We start from the raw sequence: 22202 nt of genomic DNA, 5'->3' as shown, positions 1-22202 counted from the left end.
GATTTATTTCAACTTGACAAATTTCAAATGCAAGACATGGCAAATCCTCCAGAAGACTTCCAGGTTTCTCACACACCCTCGTTTTTCTGATTTAAAAAGTTCCATGTAGTTGGTTTTCCTTTTATCATTTTAGAGTTAAGAAGCATGAAAAAATATAAGACTTATTGCACTAAAAAAGCTATTGTAAAATAGATATAAAATTTAGTGTTACTTCCTTGAAATATATCTGGAAGAGGTTAATATGTATACTTAATAGAAATGACCATCTAAATAAAACTTTAAGGAGTCAGGAAGGGATAATGGAAAGAAATGACAAAGAGCAAATTGAAGATGGGGGGGTATTGATATGTAATATGTTTCAATGAAACCAACAACACTCAGCTAGCTAAAGTTTGACTGCAATTATATATTTTCAAAGGAAAACAGAAATAAAACATTTCTGTTTTAGTGATCATCATATGAAAACTAGTTTTAAACAGTTTTACAAAATTGGTTTGGGATTTTAGTCGTCATACAGAGTGTTGGGATTTATGATATCCAACACATAAATAGATTTATTTTAAAACACATTAATTCTTTTTATCACCATGGATCATGAGATTTTCAAATTATAAATTTTATAAGAAATACAAGTTTTAAAATTTAACAATGATTTTCAATTTTAGAGCCACAGTAGAATATCTGTTATGCTCTACAGCTTGGACACTGACAAGCAAGAATGTTACAAATTATACTGGACATATGCTAATGGAAACACTAACAAGAAATGCCTGTATAGACACTTTTCTCCTATCCCAGTTTCCCCATGAGAGAGAGGTTTCAGCTTGATGGTCACTCCTGAAGAAGCAAATCAGAACTGGAATCCATTATGCAAAAAAAAAAAAAAAAAAAAAAAAAAAAAAAAAAGATTGCAAGATCTCATTACACTTGAATCAATTGACTTGATGTCATCTGGAGGATGAGCTAACAATGAAGTTTGACAGAGATGGTTGGAAATAAGAATATGAGAAATATTCTTAATCTGATTGATTGGGCTAGATTAATGCACTAGCACATTAACATAAAAAAATGGTACTTTTAAAAATTAAAACTATAGAGGCTTCCAAATCCTGATTGAAATTATCCTTTCTTGAGTTCTTCTACCATCATATAGAGGCCACAGCTGACCTGAAGATCAACTTCTGTCACTCAGAAAGGAGAAAAAAAAAAAAAAAATAAAAATGAGAGAAATAGTAAAACTATTAAGAGATTTTTTTCATTAGACTCTCTTCTGAACACTCAAATATTATAATAAAAACCAAGAAAATGTCAGTTTTTATTATTTCTAACATTTTTTTCAGCTTATATGAAAAAAGCCTTTAAGAGTTTTACCATTTCTCTCCCTTTTTCATTGATATTCATGTTTCCTCTTCTCTAAAATTAACCATTATCTATAAGATAAAAACATTCTTACTCACATCGTACTAACACTGATATTATTCTTTTGTCTTCTCCAGCTTCATTACTTGCTCGACAAATATATTTCCCTCGATCCTCTGGCTGGATGTTAGAGATGGGAAGTTGTTTTGACTGAAAAAAAAAAAAAAAAAAATTGCATAAAAATTCAACTAATAAGCTTAATGCACACATTTCATCTACTATTATTTAAAACCAAATAATTTAAAAAAGAAAAAGAAAAGATTTTACATAAGCTGTGCCCACCCGATGCAGTCCAGTCTTAATAATAAATAAAGCTAGAAAAATAAAATTTCACAAAATATAAAAATAATATTAAAATAGCCAATTTGTTACCAAAATACATCCTAGTTGATATAAATTATTTTTTATAAAGAAATTATTTTGTCTAAATAGGAATTTATTTCACAAAATGGCTGACTTGCTTTCTAAGTAACAGAAGTGCATTTCAGAGGAATATAAGGAATAATTTTTTTTGTAAATGAAATAGATCAAAAAGATTCTCATTTCACAAAGTAATTCACTTTAATAGTTGAATTGTTTAATAACCAAAGAATACATTATAGAGTATCTAATCAGTAAATTATTTTATTTAAGTAATTGTTTCAAATATGATTTTAATATCATAAAATAATTAAAATAGCTGACTTGTTTTTTTTAAACTGAAATGCATTCCAGTTGAATTACATTTTTTATGAATAGCTGAAATCATTTCTAGCATAAGTTTATAAGGTTTGTGCAGAAGCATGTAATTGACAGAGAATACAGTTATGTTGTTATTTCAACCATAGGATTTGCTAAGCCTGCTGCTCTCTAGTGCAGTGATTCCCAACCTTTTCATATGAGAACATACTAGTGTTTTTAATTTTCAACCTATCATAAAAAATAAATATTTTCTACTCATAAAGCCTTTTTGCAATAAACAAAGATTATTATAAGGGAGAATTTTTATTCACATAAATCAACATATTCTGTATTCAATATTTGGTATCATTTTGGTATCAAAATCAGGTCCGAATTATTCAGCTCCGATGCCCATTCCAGATACTTTTAAAAACTTCTAATATTCTGATTAATCGTCCTATCACTAATATAATAAAAAGATTGCCAATTAGTATGCACAAAACCTTTAGATTCCAGATATTCGGATATTTTGAATTGAGCAGAAATTAAATGCCTTTATTAAATAAAATTAAATTAAATGCCTTTATTAAATAAAATTAAATTAAACGTCTTTATTAAATAAAATAAAATTAAACGCCTTTATTAAATAAAATTAAATTAAATGCCTTTATTAAATAAAAATAAAATTTAATGCCTTTATTAAATAAAAATAAATTAAATGGCTTTATTATATAAAATTAAATTAAATGGCTTTATTAAATAAAAATAAATTAAATGCCTTTATTAAATAAAAATAAATTAAATGCCTTTATTAAATAAAAATAAATTAAATGCCTTTATTAAATAAAATTAAATTAAATGCCTTTATTAAATAAAATTAAATTAAATGCCTTTATTAAATAAAAATAAATTAAATGCCTTTATTAAATAAAAATAAATTAAATGCCTTTATTAAATAAAAATAAATTAAATGCCTTTATTAAATAAAAATAAATTAAATGCCTTTATTAAATAAAAATAAATTAAATGCCTTTATTAAATAAAAATAAATTAAATGCCTTTATTAAATAAAAATAAATTAAATGCCTTTATTAAATAAAAATAAATTAAATGCCTTTAATATATAAAATAAAATTAAATGCCTTTATTAAATAAAAATAAATTAAATGCCTTTATTATATAAAATAAAATTAAATGCCTTTATTAAATAAAAATAAATTAAATGCCTTTATTAAATAAAAATAAATTAAATGCCTTTATTAAATAAAAATAAATTAAATGCCTTTATTAAATAAAAATAAATTAAATGCCTTTATTAAATAAAAATAAATTAAATGCCTTTATTAAATAAAAATAAATTAAATGCCTTTATTATATAAAATAAAATTAAATGCCTTTATTATATAAAATTAAATTAAATGGCTTCTAGCTATTCTCTTTTCGTGACACACTAATGTACAACTGGGAACCACTGCTCTAGTGCATTGCGGTAGGGTTGCACATGTGCAATATCAATTACCATTGAACTGCAAACACAGCAAAAATTAAATATATTTAATTCACATAATTGAACTATTATGAAAAGAAAGAATGACAAGGAATATTCTAACTATGAAAATAGGTTTTATATGGAGAATAACGAAAAAAAAACAAAACAAAATAACAAAATTAGTATTCTAGAGTCAATACTAGCAGCGTTTTTCTTTCTTAATCAAGTATGAAAGATTGAAATGATGTAACGATTAGAAATAAGTTATTGAATCATATAGAAGACAAAGCTATTGTGTTTTAATGAAAACTAGCCACTCAATAGCATTGGAATATAGTATATTAAGCAAAATGTATAGTGCCCACATTTGAGGAAGATGGAATAGAGGCAGAAGGTACTTGATAAATATAATCTGTTCATCTTTTAATCTATAAGCAAGAATGTAAAAGAAATTATTTGCAATAGCCAATCAAGACACGTCTGAAAGAAAATAAAATTTAAGTAGATGAAATGTCCCTTGTTTAAGTGCAAAATATGGAGTATCTAACATAACAAAATTGAAATAACATTATTACTAAAGTAAGTGTCCTATAAAAATGTCATCCTACTGTAACTGGGTAGAAATGGTTGTAGATCTAAGTGTGATTGATTTCCTATACGACTATAAGAAAAATATTGAACAGGATTAAATATTAAAAAAAAAAAAATCAATGAAATTGAAACAATCTATAAGCACTGAAAATACATATCAATAACTGGCTCGAACTGATGTCGAAGCAAATTTGCATACATACCTTTTGGTTAGAAAGCTATATTCATAAATAGTATGGGGGAATATCTTACTCTACTTTATATAAAAGATTTGCCAAAATTGACTTTCAAACTAACTTATCTCTGACCAAGCCTTGAATTATTCCTCTTTCTCTCAAGTCCATTCTATCACTTCCTCACATATTTCCTTTGACCTTCCTCTACCAAATGACCCTGTTACATTTTACTAACACAAGAATTCTTATCCATTTTTTTTTCAATAGGATCAGTCCAACAAAAGACCTTGTTCTTCACACATCTGTTCAGATTTAATCATTCTTTGGAGTCATCAAATCTAAGCCTGTCTTCAAGATTCACATCACACATCCATCGTATCATTCTCATGTCATTTCTATGCAACGCATATTCTCAACCTTTACGGTCTAGGTTACACTTCTATACATCACTTTATGCGCATGCTTGATAAACTCTTCCCTTGATGGACAATGATACCGCTCTGTTAATTCATAATGGCAGAAATTCCCTGCACTTATGTAGTTTTTGTAATATAAGCAGTAATCTTACTTGTTCTCACACACATTATTTTATATAACCTAGTTTAGTGCAAATATAATAACATGCATGTGGTGGTGCTCTCTCTCGTCTATGATAGCGATGTCAATTCTTACAAAAAAATCATTTTTATTCCTAATTTCCATTCAAAATGTGAAAAAAAAAATCTAATTAACTTTACTGGATACATGGCCAAGTGTATAAAGGTGCTTGTTAAAGAGATATTCTGGAATGAATTCTATCTACAAATTTTTAGTTCAATTCAAGATGAAGGCACTTAAGAATAAAACTAATATTTGACATGATCTGAAAGGCAGAAGATATAAAATAAGGGTAATCTACGCCAATGAATTAATTAAAATTCACAGAAGATTACACAGAATACTATGGAAAAAAAACAGCTGAAAAAAGCTGGAGAATACAGCAATCAAAACGTGAAAAATGGCAACAAACAGCGTGAAACATGCAAATAACAATACTTCATCTGAGAAATAATCAAAAATTTTGACTGAAAAAACATTAGCACCTTTCTTGCTATAAGGTAATGAGCATACACATTTAAATGATATAAAGAAAAACAGTATTTTTTGTTTGTTTTTAAAATGCATTACCCATAATTCCTTTCCTCCATTCGGTAAGTCAGCTCTAGCTAATCTTGTCCATTTAATTTGAGGTGTGGAACGACCAATCGCATCACAAGTCAGTATCAACTCTTCTCCAATGTCAATACTTGTGTCACTGCTTGTGTATGTATCCACAATCTTTGGCTTTTCTGAAATAAACAAATTATAGAAATTGTTTTTTTCTTGTAGAAATTTTAAAATAGAAAATATGCACCCCTCCTCTCAACCTAACACTTGATTGATCCTAAATTCATCACCAATTTCTAACCAACAAATTCAGTATATTTTGTTTTTTAGAATCCTTTGAGATGAAGCTTCATAATTTGTGCATTCGTTCCCAAAAAAATACAAATATATAATACCAATTGGTATGAACCCAACAATGGAAGACTAGTTAAGAACACAAAATTGGATTCATAAGACCATAAAATCTAACCATGATTGCCCTTCATAGCCTGTGGCACAGTGGATAGAGGTGTTGCGTCTCTATGGTTCCAGGTGAGCATTGTCTGAAGATATTATTTTCAATCCTACCCAAGCAGGCCAGAGGATTAGTTGGCTAAAATGTGGTGAGACAACAACTATGGAAGGCAGTAATTGCTGGGGATACAGTTATAAGACTCAGCTTCCCTATCCCATTATGGTTAATCATTTGAAGATCAGAGGATGAGTTGGCTTAAATGTGGTGAAACAATAACAACTATGAAGATAAGGATAACAGTTCGCAAAAGAATGAATGCACAACAAATTTCACTTTATCAAATGAAATTTAATGGAAAAACAGCAAAGTGCAACAAGTCGTGTAAAAGAACATGTAGAAGGTTTGGTTTATGGCATATCAACCATTTATGAGTTATTTAATGGCGAATAAAATTTCCAAATACAATTCTGTAATTATCTTATACTCAGAAGGAATATTCACAGTGAGAGGGGATACATTATATCTTAGAAAACTGTAGCAGAAGTAGCAATAACTAAAATGAGGGGAAAAAGAGCTTACCTTGGGTACGTCTGTTGTGTCACCGGTTGGGGGAAAAAGAGAATTCCAAGATGGCGTCCGGGGGTTTTTATTAGCGTTTACCCCATGCAACTCTCGGAAAATCACGTTTCTTTCTCATGTGATTATGCAAATGGATAATTCCCGGCCACTATAAAAGCAGGAGGCTAGAGACGAGTCGGCAGTGTCCTGCAAATTGTGTGTGTGGGTGTTTCTGGCGATTGGAGTGTGTCTTCTTTTACCACGGTTATCACGGACAGGAATTCCCTCTCTTCTGGAGGTGGGCGATATTGACTATTTTGAAGTTGTACTGTTGCTGACAGAACATTTATTTTTTTTGCGTACTACATTTTTGCTTCATTCCTCAAAAATATTACTCTTAGAAAGAAATTTTATAGAGAAGGTAGGGGAATTATTATCAGAAAACATTACTTTTGAAAAAAGTACCCCTTGGCATTGTTAATCTTTGTTCCCAATATGATTGACCCTCAACCATTACTTTGAATTTATTTAAGAAAATAAAAAGGAGAAATAAGGTTTGATTTTTTTTTTAATTCAGACTGAATATGACTGGAGATGAACTTATAGATATTAGAGCTTAATATGACCAGCCAATTGATTGGATCAAGCCTCTTTCATTTCTCGCCTAGCCAAATAAGTGCTGAAATGAAAGAATGGCTCAACCAGCAGGATCCCATTCTAAGGTATCACAAGTTGTCACACAAGGTAGCCTGAGGAGGAGGTGTATCCATCTGCACAGGGTTGCAGTCAGTAAATTCATGGCTCGATTGATAGGGCGATGTACATATAGTGTCTGAATGTTTATCCAAGGCTACTTTATAGTTTGTTATCTCAATACTAGCAACAGTTGTGAAACTTACACTAGATGGAAAGGCAATATCAAAATAAATGACAAAGTCTATCCATACAAAGATTTTACTGACAACTTATTAGAACAACCAAAAATAAAGTGTTAGTCATGATAATTCAGAATGTTTGAAATGTTCCAAGTGAAGAAAGAGAAAGAGAGAAATAGAGAGCACTAGTGTGTTTGAGTTTTTATATGAGTTGCAAAATATTCTAAAACATATTTTGGCATTTCTGATTGGCTGAAATTATCAGCTGAATGAGATCTTGTCCAATTGAAAGTCAGTACTTTTAAAACATACTCTGGCTACTTTTACTTCCTATAAACTTAAGGATGACAGACTGACAAAATGCCATTTCAAACTTGACTGGATAAATGCGTGTGTCCATATAATCTGTGTTTACGAATGAAATGACAAACAGAGTCTCCAATAAAAACGTTATGACACATTGATTGTATATTTAAATGATGGCAAAATCTTTATCTACAATCTCTGAAACTTATGAAAATGTTCCAACAAAAAGAAAACTGATCTGAAAGTTTCTTCTCATTTAAAAATCTTTGGATAATTATCTTGAGCAACAGAGGTTGCAGTGGATGCAATTCTGGCATAAAACATCAACAATTGAAATTTTGAGAAGTCAAGGCCTCCACAGGATCGAGCAGAAGATGTACCATAGGCGTTTTGGTCTCATTAGAAGACAACATTCTTGGTATACGGCTAGAAGAGGTATTTTTTTGACATTTTGACATTGCCTATCCAGATGATCAGAGGGAGGTAGATGAGAAGCAACACCAGAATAGGGAATGGTATCATCAGCACAGATGCTAATCTTCTGAATAATATTTGTTGGAAGATCATTGGAAGAAACAGTGTAGAATAGAACACTGAAGAAGAGGAAAAGAGAGTGAAGAGACATTATCCACAGTCACATGCAAGATTCAAACAGAAAAGATCTAATAATGTCAAGAACCAGCAATACCATAACCTCAAAGTTTGTGTAGAAGATCAGATCCAGACTTTTCAAAAAATGAACAAACTTGTCATTGCTTAACCTTTCAAAAACTTGGCTAATAACAGAGAGCGAACTAACAAGATTACAATTGGGTCAGATTGATCAGAATTTTTAAAGATAGTGACAACAGATGATTCCTATCAACAAGAAAAGAGTTAAATGAAAAGAGATTAAATCATTTTGTGAAGATACAAGAAAGTTTAGAAACAATGTTCAAGAACAGAAATTGAATCAGGACTGGAAGCCTTAGACTAATCAAGATCAAGAAGAACCCTAGCAACTATATTTGGAGTGATAATTACAGAATTAAAAGACTGATCAGTTTTCAGAGAGAACAGCACCAGAATTATCCAGACAAGAATTGTCAGCAAAAAGATAAGCAAAAAGATCAGTCTTATCCTTAGATGAAATAACATGAAAACCCATTTAAAAAGAGGAAACAATATTGTAAGCACATTGCATCCTGTTCTCCAGATTGGAAAAGAGAAAATCTTGATTGTTAATGCTCTTCAAAGTGTTGTCATAGATGTTTTTATCATCTGCATAGCTACCAACGAATGATCTTAGAATGTGATTTGAAATCTCATTGATGAAGATTAGGAAGACATTTGAATTTTTGAGATATGCTGGTATTGATACTATTCATGAAAACCAGTAATTCTTTGAAAAGAACTCAATTATTCAATCATCAAAATTAGGAATTTTTCTTTTTTTTTTTATAAAAATAAATGACCATAATCTGTTGGATCAATATTGGATCATTGTACACTAGTCTAAACATTTAGTGCCCTGTACTGCTGTAGCAGGCAAAAATAAAAAGACTTATTTTCTCTTGTGAATCAATATCCATGCTAGACAATTTGGCCACACACTGACCAATCAGCTTGCAAGGCATTACAAGCTGATTTTTTCTTTTTGGATAATTGTTATTTTATCAACTTGCATGAAAAGAGCTATGTCAAAGATGCTTAAAAACATTTGGATTATGCAAATACCATCAGTAGTTCAAAAGTTATGAGAATTTTAAGTGCCAAAATTTAGTCTTTTCCACGGACATTTTTCTTTAGAAAAAGGGGGCTAAATTACAGACCTCAACATTTCAAAAAATTCGGTAATTTCACCACCATTTATTTATTTTTTAAACTATTCTCATGAAACTTGGCACTCTTATGTAAAATCGTGTGCTTTTTCTGATTATACAGTAAAATTATGAATGAACCGCCACCTCAAGTAAACACTTCAATAAATCTCCACACTAACGTACTGTACTTGCAATAACCCTTATCCCTGAGTGGCTTCCGGGCCTTGATAAGTGGTGACCACCATGTAAAAAAAAAAAAAAAAATCTGATGTATCTTTTTACCATAAGCCATGAATTATAAATTCAGATGTACAAATTTCAATTTTTTTTTAAACTGGTGCATGGTATCATACGGTGGGTGTCTATTTATGAACAAAACTAAGTATTATAGTAGTATTTAAATATAGCTTTATTGAGAATAGGCATTTTCCTGCCTCCTCACCAAAGGAGAGCTCAATCTGGCATGTAGTCATTCAATGCCTAAAGAGCATCCATGGCCAGTATTTACTACTAAATTGAGTAGATATGAATTAATCTAAAAATAAATTGAAGAAAATTTTTCATATAGATTTTGAATTTCTGTAAAAGATGGAAATTCCCATAGTCAACCAGAACTTATGCATTTTGGGACCAGTCCAATTTTCAATTTTGTAAATTCTCTCTATCTGGCCCAAAATATACCCCTATTTTCTGAGATGCAACCATAAATCATACTCTACATGAATCCTTGATGTAGCTTTCACATTACCAGGATACCAAGAATCCTGATAAGCAAAACTATATATTCACCAGTTGATAGTAATTTTTGTCATTTCTATTGTTGTTTTACTGAAAATTAAATTATGTAAACAAAGAAATAAAATCGTAACTTTTTTTTACCTTGTTTCCACCTTAACATTTAAAATGATTACTTTTATAGTATGCTGAAAACGAATATCGCATTTAAATTTTATGCAAATAAGTAGTTTTTCGAATATTAAGCAATACCATTTCTTATGTTATTGCTGGTGGCCCTCTTGATACGCATGAGCGCGCAAATGTGACCCCGAGAAACTTTGCGCAAACGCACGTACCAAGATGGCCACTAGCAATAAGATAAGAAATGGCATTGCTTAATATCCGGAAAGCTATTTATTTGTGGAAAATTTAAATACGATATTCGTTTTCAGCATACCCGAAAATCTTAAGTCATTTTCAAGAAAAATGTTAAGGTGGAAACAAGGTAAAAATTTACAAAATGCATCACAATGAAATTCTTTATTGAACCACCTAATTATTATTATTATTATTTAGATATCCTCAGTTAAAAAAAAAAACCCAAAAAACGGGTTTGTTTTACAGATTCAAAAAAAATGGTCTTTAAAATTAAAGTTAAAAATAAATTCAAGTTTCACGATATATTTTATTTACTTGTTAGGTGAGAGGTACAGAATAGTTAACAAAAAACACCCTTCATTCCCCATGTTAAGAATGGGTTTCTTAATAACATTATTTCAGCATGGTAGCATAAGTGCACAAGTACCTTTTATATATTTTTTTTACCACAAAAACAAAAAAAAACACAATTCTACCTTAAGTACAAGTAAGAAGTTATAAATACAATAACAGAAACGCATGTACTTAGTACATTTTGTTGTTTTTTAACGCTTTTAGTACATGTGTACTGAAAGCATTAAAAACAAAAAAATAGTATTGTTTGGAAATCAAATTTGAAACACTTGAAAATAATTTTTTTAAATTGACGAACTCAGAATAAAAAAATGAAACTGATTTTTCTGCTTTCATTTTGAAAGCAGAAAGAACAGTTTAATGAAACTCGTTAATGCGTTGATTTTGGTCAGTGCATAGCAAGCCGTTCCCCATTAAGCAGATTTGAATTTATATAAAAGATAACATTTTAAAGAAATTTCTGCATAATTAATAATTATCAAATATTTACATATACATGAAAATAATTCTGAAACTATTATCTATATGAAAATGGACAATATATACCGATTTATCTTATCAATTTTGAAATATTCTTTGTTAACTTTGCTTGGTTGTATCTTTGCTTCCTGTGATCATAAAAATATAAATCCAGTAGAGATGGACTTCTATGCTTATATAGCCTGTAAAATTTCAGTCATATCCAATCAAATTTGACTTCGTGCATGTGTATCCAAACGTAACGTATGAAATGTAAACATTGGAAAAATAGTTTCCCTTTTTGCTGTCGTTATTTTTTTACCATTTTTTAATTTTTAACTTGGAGCATAAAAACATTGAACGCATAAAAGAAAAATAAATTAACATCATTGGAATGCTTATTCTATTCTTTTTCCATCAATGTAATCCTTTTAAAAATTGACCAACAAATAAAAAAGACTTGTTGAAGCACATTAGGTATGTAATATTGCCGATGTCCACAAAAATACAGCATACGCTTGTAATGCTAATTACATCGGCCCCTGAGTTATTTTTTTTTAGTCCTTTTAGAAATACTGGTTGGCAAGCAGAGAGAAAGTAAGAAGAAAAGATTGCTATTCTCTATTCACTGGATGCTCCAGCATTGATAATCTAAAGATAATTGTTGACTGACCTTCGACAACCCAAAGAACTTTTAATCCTTCATTTTCCTCACTTGGACAATGTCTAACTTTCTTTCACCAAAATAAACCTTTTCATTGTTGTGTGACAATATCATTAAATTAAGAAAAGGATTGATTTGGTTTTCTGAAAAGTAATTCGCGCTTTAATTAGCAGGAAACTAAATTAAGTGGGAACGAAAAGAAAAGTTTTTTTTCTAATGATGTGATCAATAAATTTAGTTGATAAGCAAGCTTTTAGGGATGTGTTCCACATTAGTTTTAGGGTTTTACTTTAGGGTGTTTTGTAATGGCAGAAGTATTTTTGAGATGAGCTGGATTTAGAAATATTTTCAGTGCAAAAGTTTTGCAGATTTTAAAATCAAATATGAGAAAAACGAGAGTCATGTTATACAGTAAACAAAACGAGTCCAGAAGGCATATATAAAATATTTTTTTAATATATGTTTAAAATGGAAGTTTATAGCAATAGGAAAAAAACATAGAATGTTTGTGACTATGCTTTAGAGTTCTTGTAAAAACAAGATAAATTCATTAGTTGAGACACTGAATAAGTCTGAATTGATTAATAGCTTTGCATTACAGGGGCTAGAAAAATCGTTTTGAAAATTTCTCTACTCAAATAAATTATAATTCATTGAAAGTTATTTAGAAAAGTCAATGTTCTTTTGTTTGTATATTAGTAAGATAGTTCAGTGATAAAGTTTAGGAATATTTCAATTGATGAGTTGTTTTAAATGAGCAAACATTAATGGAATTCAAGTAGTCATTGTGTGTTGCACTTTGTAAGTGTGTGTATGCAGGTGACAGTGTATGATCATGTGAGTTGAGAATTGTAGTGATTAAGGAGATGTAGCACTATCTGATTTTTTTTGGTCTCAACTGTTTATTGAAAGAACGTCTGGCCCATTATAGGATTTAGGTGGCTCTCAGAAAGACCAATTCAAATAAATTCAGAAAGTTCTGATTAGTCAAAATTATTTGTTTTCATTAATTCAGGCCAGCATGAATTTGGTGTGCAGAAATGAGTGAACACACTTTGATTAAGTAAACTTCGGTGCTATAAGTTGGCTGGCTACGTTGTAATAAATGCAGGCCACTGAAGGCTAGTAGACAGTGATGACAGACACATCCTTTGAGAAAAGTGAAATAAATTCTATTTTTGAAAGTTTCATTGTTCATGTGATGATGGGCCTGTAAGTGGAAGGCAGGGAAGAGGATACCTCCCACAATCGAAGTAAAAATTAGGAAATATGCAATAATCTGATACAGTAAGAGAGGAAAATCTCTCCCTTCTGATGTAACAGAGAGAGAGAGAGAGAGGAGAATGTAAAAAAAAAGAGAGAGAGAGAGGAAAACCTCTCCCTTCTGATAAAACAGAGAGAGAGAGAAAGAGAGAGAGGAGAACCTCCCCTTTCTGATGTAACAAAGAGAGAGAGGAGAACCTCTCCCTTCTGATAAAACAGAGAGAGAGAGAAAGAGAGAGAGGTGAACCTCCCCTTTCTGATGTAACAAAGAGAGAGAGAGGAGAACCTCTCCCTTCTGATAAAACAGAGAGAGAGAGAAAGAGAGAGAGAGGAGAACCTCCCCTTTCTGATGTAACAAAGAAAGAGATAGAAGAGAACCTCCCCCTTTTGAAGTAACATAGAGAGAGTTTTGAAAGTGGTAGATTGCCTTATGAATTCTCAACGCAACATAATTGGCTGCATTTTGTAGCCAAAAGATTTCATTCTGCTTACTCACCAGAACCCACATTATTAGGAGACAGATCCTGGAGTTAGGGTTAATATCACCGAACCCAAATTGCCCAGAACTTGATAACTGAGTCAGTTCAAAAACAATAAGTAGAAAGTGCATTTCAAAGTTTTTATTACGTAAACGCAAAATTGTAACTTTTACTCAGAAAAAGAACAATTATCAAATTATTATTTTCTGCTTGAAAGTGACCTTCGCTCTTTAGTCATACAACTCTGATGACCAAAGCTGGGCAATTACTTGCATGATCTTGACAACGTGAGGGGAGTAGTAATCTCATGAAACAAAACTCTTTGACATCTGCAGTCTCCATTGGAGCAGCATCCTTTTTGGAGCATATACGAAGTGACTACCTGGAACCCAGGAATATTTAAAGTCGGGGACATAACTAGGAGGTAAAAGAGTACAGTTATGTTAAAAAAGGTTTTGTTTTCCTTCTACGTGTTTCCTACTAATATATAGAAGTAGATCTTGTAACAGCTACTCTTATTGGTCATTTCTGTTACTCTAATACTCTATCCCAAATTCCCTCCTCCTACCACTTTTCATGACGTTCACTTTTCTTTCCATCATCTAAATCATTCGCTACCAAGCAAGATACTCTGAATTTTAGCATTAGAAAATAGACATGCAAGACCACTTACCAATTACAATGACTGTACGGTTGTCTTTCTTATAGATTTTTGTTTGGACCTGTACACCACAAATGTATCGCCCTTGATCATAGATCTGGATGTTTTGAATTGTTAAGCGCCAGGAGGTTGGCGTCATGGTAATGATTGTATACTTTTGAGGGTTTCGAGAACTTGTGTGGCTACCAATAATTATTTCAGTTCCATTTTCATTCTGGTAAAACCAGGTTACCTGAAAATACAATAAAGTAAAATGTATGAAAAGCATTAAGAGGTGTATTGCTACACTGTGGGATTATCAACAGCTAAGTCAGTTCTTCCATTAGGTTTGGTTAGTCACCCAACAAGGAAAAAAAAAAAAAAAAAATAGTATCCGTTTGAATCATCTTCATAAATCCATGAAGGAAATGAATTAACAGAATATTCTCAATCCTGGCACACTTAATAACAGTTCAGATGTTTCCGTTCCGACTTTCATGATGAGTTGATTCAGTATAGAAAAAAGTTAAAGATCTTGTCAGAAACAGAAGGGTCTGTTGCCAACAATGTTCTAAAACTTATGAGGAACACTTGTTGAGAAAACACTTGTTGAGAAAACTAACAAAATGTTCGTATCATTTGGAATCTTCAGACAATTGTTCTCATCTTGAATATTATTTGCACAATGTTTCGGTTGATGTAACCTCAGACCTTCTTCAGGTGTATCTTGTCAAACTTAGGAATATTTCTGTTGAACTCTGCATGGAATTTCGAATGGAACACTTCATTTAATCCTGAAAAAGGTCAGATTACATTGACCGAAACGGTGTGCAAATAACATTCAAGATGAGAAGAAGAATCCAAATAATATGAATAATCCTGATCTCAAAAATTCAGAATCGTAACAAGATGTTCATCCAACCGCAGCCAAAATACATTTCATGAACTTGAAGACAAATCATAAATCTGAGCAAAGATAGATTCCAATTCTTTGTCTAAATAACTAATTATTGAATCCTTTGTACAAAACTCTTGTTTGTTCACCATCACTTCCCATTTTGCCTCTGCTTCACTGTTGTTTAATCTTACTTTTTGAAACAAGTATGCAAATTACCGACACAAAAACAAATACTGAGCATGTGCGCATGGCTACTTCACAAGCAAGACATCACATATGCTTTAGCTCTAGCAAATAACTATCGTTATAAATCTTTTCTTCTTCGTACTGCAAACTAGAATGTGGTTTAATTTATGCTCCAACACAAACTCCTTGTATTACCCAGGAATGAAGGAGGACTTGTGTACTCCTGCTTCCAGCTTCGAACACTATTGTAACATATATAAAAAAGTAAAATGTTTTAGGTTTGATTATTTATGCACGATCGATTTAGGCACAATTAATGTATGACTATGTATGACAACTACTCGTACCACCTTTCTAGGCATGTCATTTGACCAAACCGTGATGACGGACAACTGTTGACTCTAAAAACCTCAAAAGATATTTGACAAAAATAAACCCTTTGAGAAAAGTGTAGCAAAAGAAAGGTTTTTTGGTAGTAGAGCAAAGTCTTAATAGCGGTCTAAGATGCATAAGAAACGTTTTTCAGCAGGCACCAGAATAACATTTTGGCTAGGACCAAAGTGTAGAATCTGTTCTTGTGCTGCATTTGATCTTTTCTGTCCTATCAGTGAAGGAAAAATCCTTCTTGACTGTTGCAATTTTTATTTTTATCCCAATCTAAAATGTTCTTTTTGGGGAACTACATTTTCCCAGCATTAAAAACCAAATTTGTCCCCAACTCTGTCATCATAGGGAGGCAAGTAAACAAGGACATCAGTGCAACACTTGCAATGGACTCCATTTTAGTCAACATTAATGAACACTGGAGCCAAACAGCAATTAGGAACACAAACTTGTACATCTTTTATTTGTTTTGCTAAGCCCTGTGCTAACATTTTGTGTAAGCTGCCAGCTTCGATTTGGATCAGTAATGCATAAACTGTATTATTTCGGTAAAGAGACTTGTGTGTTTTGCCTTGCCATCACTCACGTGTCTACATCATAAAAAGTTGTGGCTGATCTTTGTATAGGGCTTTATTTTAAATTGAATCAGAGAAAAGCAGAAGGACATCACAAAAATAGTAGTACACTAGATCAGTTGTGATCCGTTGGGTCGATATTTGTTTATATATATATATATATATATATATATAAAAACTCCATACCTTTTCTGGACATCAATATAATAAATAACAATGATCATCTAAGTTTTAAAGTCCATCGGAAAGTCACGAATAAAAATGATTACATACACTTTTACTCTCATCACGATGATAAAGTAAAAAGAGGTATTCTAATAGGATTTTTTCTTAGGGCCCTGAGAATATGCAGTGAAGAATACATCGTGGAAGAATTTGAGTATATCGAACGTACATTCATGAACTTGCAATATCCTCAACATTTTTTGGCAAATACAAAAAGGAAAGCACTAAAAATTTACCATAACCGAAACTGAGACAATTCCCTAAATAGCCAGACACACGACAGATAATTAACATTACCAACTAATAAAAACAACGACACAATCTATAAGAACCTAAATAAGACAGGCATTCAAATAACAAAACTAAACTCTTTAACAATTAGGGATCTAACATGTAAAATTATAACTAATACCAACATTAACACCAAAGCCGGAATATATTCCATACCCTGCCTTGATTGTGGAAGAATATACGTAGGAGAAATTCAGCGTAATTTAAATAAAAGAATATATGAACACAAAAGAGATGTAAAAAACAACAATACACTCAACGCCATATTTTGTCACATCATGGAAAACGACCACCATTTTGATTTTAACAAAGCAACTTTCCTTAAACACATACATAACAGATCCACACGACGTTTAATTGAGTCAGCTATAATCTCCCATTCCAGCAATATAATTAAGCAAAGAAAAGGTTTTTCCACGTTGCTCCCTTTCTGTCGGAAATGATTATTAAAGAGAACAACTTAGACACTGGTTAAACGCGATAAAAAAAAAAAAAAAGAAAAAAAAAATCGTAATTTCACTTAATTTTATTATTTTTATTTTACTTATTTACTGTATTTTATTTTATCACCTCCTATTCTTATTTTTAGACACCATCTTTTAAGTTACTACGCTATTTTATCCCAATTCAATTATTTCTAATTTGAAAAAAAAAAAAAAAAAAAAAAAAAAAAAAAAAATTCTTTCGTAATCTCGTGTCATTTTATTAATTTAATCTATCACCGCTATATATATATATATATATATATATATATATATATATATATATATATATATCTATATACAATATATATCTATTAAATATATAGTTTCTTAAGTTTAGTTAAGAATCATGCTTTTATAAGAAAATATTTACTTGAAAATGGATACTGTTAAAAAATAAGCTTTATTTTTTTTATTATTTAAGTTTACAAACGCTATCATTCATCCTAAAAGATGGCATCCATTCTTAAGTTAATTTTTCTAAATACACTGTGCAACACTCAAAAGAGTACAGAATATCTGTGGCCATTTCTATATGCACAATGGCATGGAAAATTCATTTCTGGCATTATTTTTTTGTCAAATTATGTACAGTTTATTGCAAAATTGTTACTTTTGAAGATGGTGAGAGATTCCATCAGGATATTTCAGTGATAGTGAAACGTTTTAAAGAACTTGCCATGTTGGCAGACTAGTGGTGGAATATAAAAAGAGGATGACACACAACACAAGTTAAGAGGACAATTCTGTGTTTTTTATTAATAAAATATGATTTACAGTATAGTAGAACCACAGGATACGTTTTTTTCAGGTTACGATGTAGAATAAAGTGTTTTCCAGGCCCCTGGTTACGGTATTTGCCCAGCCTTATGGTGTTATTTATAATGTTATTTGAATACATGTGTATTATATACTGTATTCTATTTTGTTACTAATTTTTAATATGTACAGTATAAAATTTTGCTTAGGCCCCGCCATACGGTAATTGCAATAAGCCCGGAACGGATTAATGCTGTATCCCGGATTATTATATTGTACATGAAAACAGTACCTAATCCAAAGAAATAAACGGTCAGATTTAGCATCAATATATTTTTCTTATATCGAAACCGGTCTTATATAGCATATACTTTTTTTTAACCTAAAATTTGTTGTACAGTGTAATCAACTGTTTATTTTTTAGCAACTTTCTACCGGCTCTCTTAATTATATAGCCTTCCCTCCTTCCACCACCATCTATAACATTCATACATGTTTCAGGAAAATAAGAAATTTATGAAATCATATATGCACCACCAACCCTCTTCCCCAGACAATCATTGTCTCCAACGTTGTTTGCTGTGGTTTTCTTCTCCTTCAACTTCCCTTCTTGTTCTGTGTAGTTTTAGTATTAGTGTTGCAATATTTTGGAAGTATAATGGGGTATGATCCCACACAGTCAGACGATTCTATTTATAAACGATGCTGCTAGGAACTGACGAATCGAATTAATTCACGTTCTGCTACCAACCAATCAGAAACCAGAATTGTTGCATAAATATTAAACCTTTTCTGTACCAATTTCACATGTTTTTTTTCCGTCTCAACACAGTAAGAATATTTTGCTCTGTTGAACTGTCTACTGCAAACAAGTCACCTCTCAGGACTTGTGTGTAACAACGAGCCATCGGAAACTGTTCTGTCTACTGCAAATCAGTCACCTCTCAAAACTTGTTTAGAACAGCGAACCATCTGAAACTGTTCTGAAACTAAACATGGCTTACACTTCTAGAGACAAGGAACAAGCACTGACACACATGTATCAAAATAAAATAGAACAATGTAAACTCAAAAGAGAGAAAACACAAAATCTGTAGAGATCAGTTGTACTCTAACTGTGCATGCGATACCATTACAAAAAACGACCTTCACAATGTTAGTTAATGTCCACATCTTTGTTAATTTTCATATCTCAGTTAATTTTCAGTATATAAAAACCCAATTGAGATAATCTGTCAGGTGACAGCTCATCTGCTAAAGCTCTGCTCGATCTGCTCCAAGCTGCAAACTGCCATTAATTGTCTCAAACTGCAAAATATCCTAAAACTCTGACTCTTAAATTTATTGCCTCAAAATCAAAAATTCTCTGTTCGATTTTTTATCTAAGAGTGACCAACCACACCACCCTAATCACCTGTTCCACTTCTGACCTCCTATGTGTACCTTCATGAAGCATTTCTAACTGTCCTTTACTTTCAAAAACTTTTACTCTTTTTTTTTGAGTTTCTTTCTTAAGCACTCCATAGGGGTGGAGGAGGTTGATGTTTTTAGTACCACACTGTGTTTTTTTATGCATAATTAAAAAATAAAAACAAATAAAAACTCACAAACGTTCTACAGCTATTTAATAATAAACAGAATTGTAGGTACATTTTAATCTTTGTTAATTTTTTTACCATTATGTGAAAATAAGGTTGGTTGGTTGCTTTTGTATTACGGCATATCAACCCTTTTCGGGTTATTTAATGCTAAATCCAAAGATTTTGAAGAAAATTTTTTTAATAGAATATATTTGTTGTTTTCACGTCGGTTTCTATTTAACCCAAAGTTGGGACCCTAACAGGTACTACCACTCCGGGTCAGAGTGGACCTGGGAGCAATGGTAATTAAAGGGTGGCTCCACACTCCCCAAAGCCCACAAGCTGGGGCCTCACCACTGGATATAGTTTATGGTCATATCCAGGACCCCCATTGAGGGACTTTTACCCTCTGCAGGGAGGCAGTCGGCGTATTCTAATGCCCCACCGACAGGGCCTGAAAATAAGGGGGTGTACTGATTAATCGGCCCAGTTTGCTGATTAATCGGTAATTGCCCAGTTTGCTGATTAATCGGTAATAGGCCAATTTGCCGATTTATCAGCACATTATTTACTTTTCTCTTTCCTATTAAATTTAAATCATTTCATCACTGCCAAGTGACTCATCAGATAGTTTTGACACATTAACATAGCAACTACTAATTTAACTTAACATTTGATTAAATGTCTGATTTGTTATTAAATAAAATTACAAAATAAAAAGTACAATTTCCAATTCTTAAATGAATATAATTAAACAATTAGATAAGAAAAAGAAATTACAAACCAACTACAAAATACAAATTGTAATCCTTTAAGTGAATAACTATAAGCTGAAGTTCTGCACCTGCTGCTGCTCTACTTCCTCTTCTTTTCTAGCTGCTTGCCTCCTCTGCTTTCATAATCCCCTCAGTATTTAAAGTTGAATACTGGTAAGTTGCTATGGTAGGAATTCTATAGCGTTGCAAATTCTTGTATGAAAAAAAATGAACGAATCTCTTATCAAAAAATTCCGGTTTGTGCGAATCATTCTGCTTCACATATATGCCATGAAAAAGTCCTTTCTGATTAATGTTTACCAGATAAAAAATCTGTTCTGAAAAACAGCCAAGTTCATTTGCTTATTTTAAAACTGGTAAACATTAATTAGAAGGGACTTTTTCTGGGTATTCAACATAAAGCAGAAGAGTTTGCACAAACTGGAAATAAATCATTTGTAAACGATCACAGCATTAACTTGAACAAAGTCAATACAAAAATAAAATAAAGATGTTAAAACAATAAAAAACAATAGTATTTATGCAGAGAACTTTTTGGAAACCCTTTCTTAACATATGGAGGAGAGGGTGTTTTTCTAACTAATCTGTACTTTCACCTAACAATTTAATAAACAATGCAAAACAAGTGATTTGTGCCACAAGCATTGAATAAGGACAACCGATGTTTTTTCTCTATATGTGTTTGACTGGGGAAGAGGTTGAGGGAACCACCTCAAATGGACGAATGTGATCCGTGTTAAGCGAAGAATTCAACAGAATCGCAAAGAAATACCAATTGTATAAAGAACTACATGACCATGATAAACAAAGTGAAAAACACTACATAAAATTATTACATTTTCTTGAGAATACAAGTATATAGTGTAAAGAGCATTTGGATAAAGCATTCTACAGTAAATATTGATTAGGAATGCAAAATTCCAGATCTTTCAATAGTTTTGTGATATGTGATTTTGAACTTAGTATATGTTTATGACATTTGGTACTTTATTTCTGCCACCAAAATTGAACATATCAGCATTTTTATCAAAGTTGCAGCTGAAATTGTTTAAAAAAATAGGCATAATAATCATTATGTATAGAATTATATTGAATGTACATATTTACTGTCATTTAATTCAGTTTTATTTGATTATACTTTAAAAATTGTCTATCAGTGCAATTTTGCTATTATAAATGATGCAATGTTCACTTTTCATTCCTCAAAAATGAAGTCCAAAATTGAATAAGAAATAATTGTACTTTTACTTCCTACTGTCTTATAAGGAGTGCTGAAAGCATCTTTTGCAACATTTTTACTGGTTACATTTTTGTCAGTTGGTTTCAAAGTTGCCATGTTGTTATTTACACTTGTTTGTGCTTCTTCATCCTCAGCAGTGTAGTGTATCCTGCTGATCATCAGTAAAAAGTAGATGCAGAATCCAATTCTAAATATATTTTTTATGCCAATGTTTTAAAATTAAAATAGGAAAATAGATATACACAAGTTTTTATCATTTAGATAAGATGAAAAGCCTGTTTCCATTGATAATCTGAATTGTTCAACAATGCTAGGAAGGATTCCACTAGATAGGATAACTTTTGACAAAAGTAACCTCAGCTAAATTTGTACATAT

The 22202-nt window shown here is 31.3% G+C and overlaps 1 protein-coding gene across 1 annotated transcript in view; it reads right to left on the bottom strand.

Moving 5' to 3' along the window:
* Positions 1 to 22202, bottom strand: part of LOC145277856 (protein amalgam-like) — a 56298-nt gene that overhangs the window by 19285 nt on the left and 14811 nt on the right. The window contains exons 3-5 of the mRNA XM_080129807.1: positions 14464 to 14683; positions 5503 to 5663; positions 1458 to 1569 (exon numbers count right to left, since the gene is read on the bottom strand). Coding sequence (XP_079985933.1) covers positions 1458 to 1569; positions 5503 to 5663; positions 14464 to 14683 — 493 coding nt within the window. The remainder of the gene's footprint in view (positions 1 to 1457; positions 1570 to 5502; positions 5664 to 14463; positions 14684 to 22202) is intronic.

The sequence above is a fragment of the Euprymna scolopes genome, chromosome 6 (assembly GCF_053919585.1).
Source record: "Euprymna scolopes isolate OS-2025 chromosome 6, ASM5391958v1, whole genome shotgun sequence".
Classification (NCBI taxonomy): Eukaryota; Metazoa; Mollusca; class Cephalopoda; order Sepiida; family Sepiolidae; genus Euprymna; species Euprymna scolopes.
The sequence above is the reverse complement of the archived record's forward strand: the minus strand, read 5'-3'. Positions and strand labels throughout refer to the sequence as shown.